Here is a 2,437-nt window from a genome sequence, read left to right as displayed (position 1 = left end):
CACGCGGATCCGCGCCGTGCCCGTCCGGGCCGGATCGCCGCCGTCCATCGCCCTCAGCACCAGCTCGTGGAACGCCGCCTCCTCCCGGTCCAGCGCCTTCGCCAGCACCAGCTCGGGACGCTGATCCCCGCCGGGGCCCGTCTGCACGGCCAGCGAGAAGTGCTCGTCGCCGCTCAGCTCGTAGCTCTGTAAGGAATTCCGTCCCGAGTCCGGGTCACGAGCCTCAGCCAGGGAAAATCGCGACCCCGGGGCTGTTGTCTCGCTCATTCTCTCTACTATCTCAGTATCCTTGAAGCTCGGGGCGTTGTCATTAATGTCCATGATTTCCACCTCGATTCCATAAACCTGCATCTGTCCATCCACTATCAGCTCACAGCGCAGCACGCATTGCTCCACACTCTCGCACAGCTGCTCTCTGTCGATCCTCTCGGCCGTCACTAAATGTCCCGTCTTCCCGTGCAGAGTGAAATACTGCGTCCTGTCTTCGGAGACAACTCGGACACCACGGTCTGGGGGCTCCGGCAGCTGCAGCCCCAGGTCCTTGGCCACGTCGCCCACGAACGAGTCCTTGGGCATCTCCTCGGGCACCGAGTAGTGCAGCTGCCCCCACACCGCCTCCCAGGACGCCAGCAGGACGCCCCAGAGCAGGACTCGCTGCCGCCGGCCCCAGCGCCTCCCCGCCGAGCACATCGCCGCCGCCGCACCGCCGGCACCGCAACACTACCGGCAGATCCCAGCTGCCGCCAGCCGATAAGCTTTGCTGTTCGCCGCTCCCGGCTGGTGCCGCCGGACTCTCCGCCTCGCTGCAGCACGGATCGTCACTGCGGGAAAGATCACAGATCGTCCAGCAGCCGATCCTGTCAGGCAGCGATCGAGCCGGTCCGCAGCGGGCGGGGCTGCAGCGCTCCGACCTTCCTCTCGCTCCTCTCGGTCAACAGCGGCGCCCGCAGCCTCCTCCCGGCACTGCAGGCACCGAGCGCTGCCGAGAGATGCTCACCCTGCCTTGAGCACAGGCAGCTCGTGGCGACGGGACATTCGCCACAGAAACGTTGGGTCTCGTCCAGCGGGACCAGCCCGTTATCATTCTAAAGCTTCCAGGAAAAGAAGGGAGAGGGTAAGGCTGAACATTCACTAGGAAGACACACGTAGATTGCCTTTGGAGTAAAACACCGAAACGGTATCAAAACCGTGGTGCTATTCACCAGCCAACCAATCCCTCCACATCGCTTCACGAAAGATGGATCAGGAAGGAGAAACAGCCACTCCTTTTCCCTGATCCCATCATGTAGCATTAACGAATCTCATTTTATGTAGTAAGGATCTACCTTCTACTTTAATAACTCCTAATATTTCAGACAACCCTACCTTCGTAGACAAAAATTTTCAACTGAACCTAAACGTACAGTGAACGGAAAGAAGAGCTACTATGCGTCTGAACCATCACAATTATGTGGACAGCACGATTTGAAGGACGAAAATCTCCCCTAAAAATGTGACAACTGGTGAGGGTGGCAGTGATGTCTGCCAGCCTTATTTCATTTCCTCACAGCAATCCGACATTTATGCAGCTACCTCCCCTCAAAAGACACGAGAGCACATGGAAGCATTCACTATGAAGTAACAGCCTGCTACTTTTCTATCCAGGGATCCACATTTCTGGAGTGCAACAGCGAAAACGAAAGAAATAAAGAGTTGGGTTGTTTGTTTGTTTAACAGCTGTTCCCCAGGCGTTAACACATTGCTTGGGAAAAGAGAGATCAGAAGGAAAACATCTGAAACAACGAAACTCAATCATGGAATAAACAAATCCCGTTCAGCTGAAACTGTCAGTTTCAGACAAGCTTTGAAAACAAACTTCTTCAGCTACACCTCAGCCTATGATGAAAGAACAGGTATTGTCTCTGCCTGCCTGCTCTGAATAGACAGTGAAGGAAAACAAAATATAAACCAGAGCTTTACCCTGTAACATTCTACTTAGCAAAACATTGACGGCAAGAGCCTGCCTCAAGTCTACACGTCTGACAGGTCTGACAGCAATAACTAGACCCTTTGCACCATCTGCTCCTAAGAGACACAGGACAAGATTGTTAGAGGCGTACATAGAAATAGAGACCGGTACGAGCCATCCCAGCAGAGAAAAGAATCCACGGTCACCAACACAATCATAGAAAATATTCAGGGCTTACAGACCTGCGGTGCGTCAGGGTCTGTGGTCGGCTGCTCCACGGCGGTGCTGCTGCTCAGGATTGGCTTGTCGCAGGGCTCCCCGGCCAGAAGCTCCTCGGCGGGCAGGATGGGCAGCGGCGGCGGCGGCCAAGCGGCCTCGGTGGCGGCGCGGGCCGGCGCGGCCACGCACAGGTTGTAGGAGTAGGGCAAGGTGCCCTCGCAGAAGTCGGGCGGGAAGGCGGCGCCGGCCAGCGAGAAGCGCTGCGCGCCC

At 56.5% G+C, this 2,437-nt stretch overlaps 2 protein-coding genes across 2 annotated transcripts in view; both read right to left on the bottom strand.

Annotated features, from left to right (window-relative positions):
• Positions 1-690, bottom strand: part of LOC114068938 (protocadherin gamma-B5-like) — a 12,233-nt gene extending 11,543 nt beyond the window's left edge. Inside the window, exon 1 of the mRNA XM_027905414.1 lies at positions 4-690. Within this exon, the coding sequence (XP_027761215.1) occupies positions 4-690 (687 nt within the window). The remainder of the gene's footprint in view (positions 1-3) is intronic.
• A 30-nt stretch (positions 691-720) lies between these two features.
• LOC114068937 (protocadherin gamma-A7-like) overlaps positions 721-2,437 on the bottom strand; it is an 11,320-nt gene continuing 9,603 nt past the window's right edge. The window contains exons 3-5 of the mRNA XM_027905412.1: positions 2,191-2,427; positions 1,366-1,393; positions 721-821 (exon numbers count right to left, since the gene is read on the bottom strand). Of these exons, the coding sequence (XP_027761213.1) occupies positions 721-821; positions 1,366-1,393; positions 2,191-2,427 (366 nt within the window). The remainder of the gene's footprint in view (positions 822-1,365; positions 1,394-2,190; positions 2,428-2,437) is intronic.

Source organism: Empidonax traillii, unplaced genomic scaffold (assembly GCF_003031625.1).
Source record: "Empidonax traillii isolate 1590-97213 ecotype Southwest subspecies unplaced genomic scaffold, ASM303162v1 scaffold1152:size184241, whole genome shotgun sequence".
NCBI lineage: Eukaryota > Metazoa > Chordata > Aves > Passeriformes > Tyrannidae > Empidonax > Empidonax traillii.
Note: the sequence above shows the minus strand (reverse complement) of the source record. Positions and strands in the feature narration are given on the sequence as shown.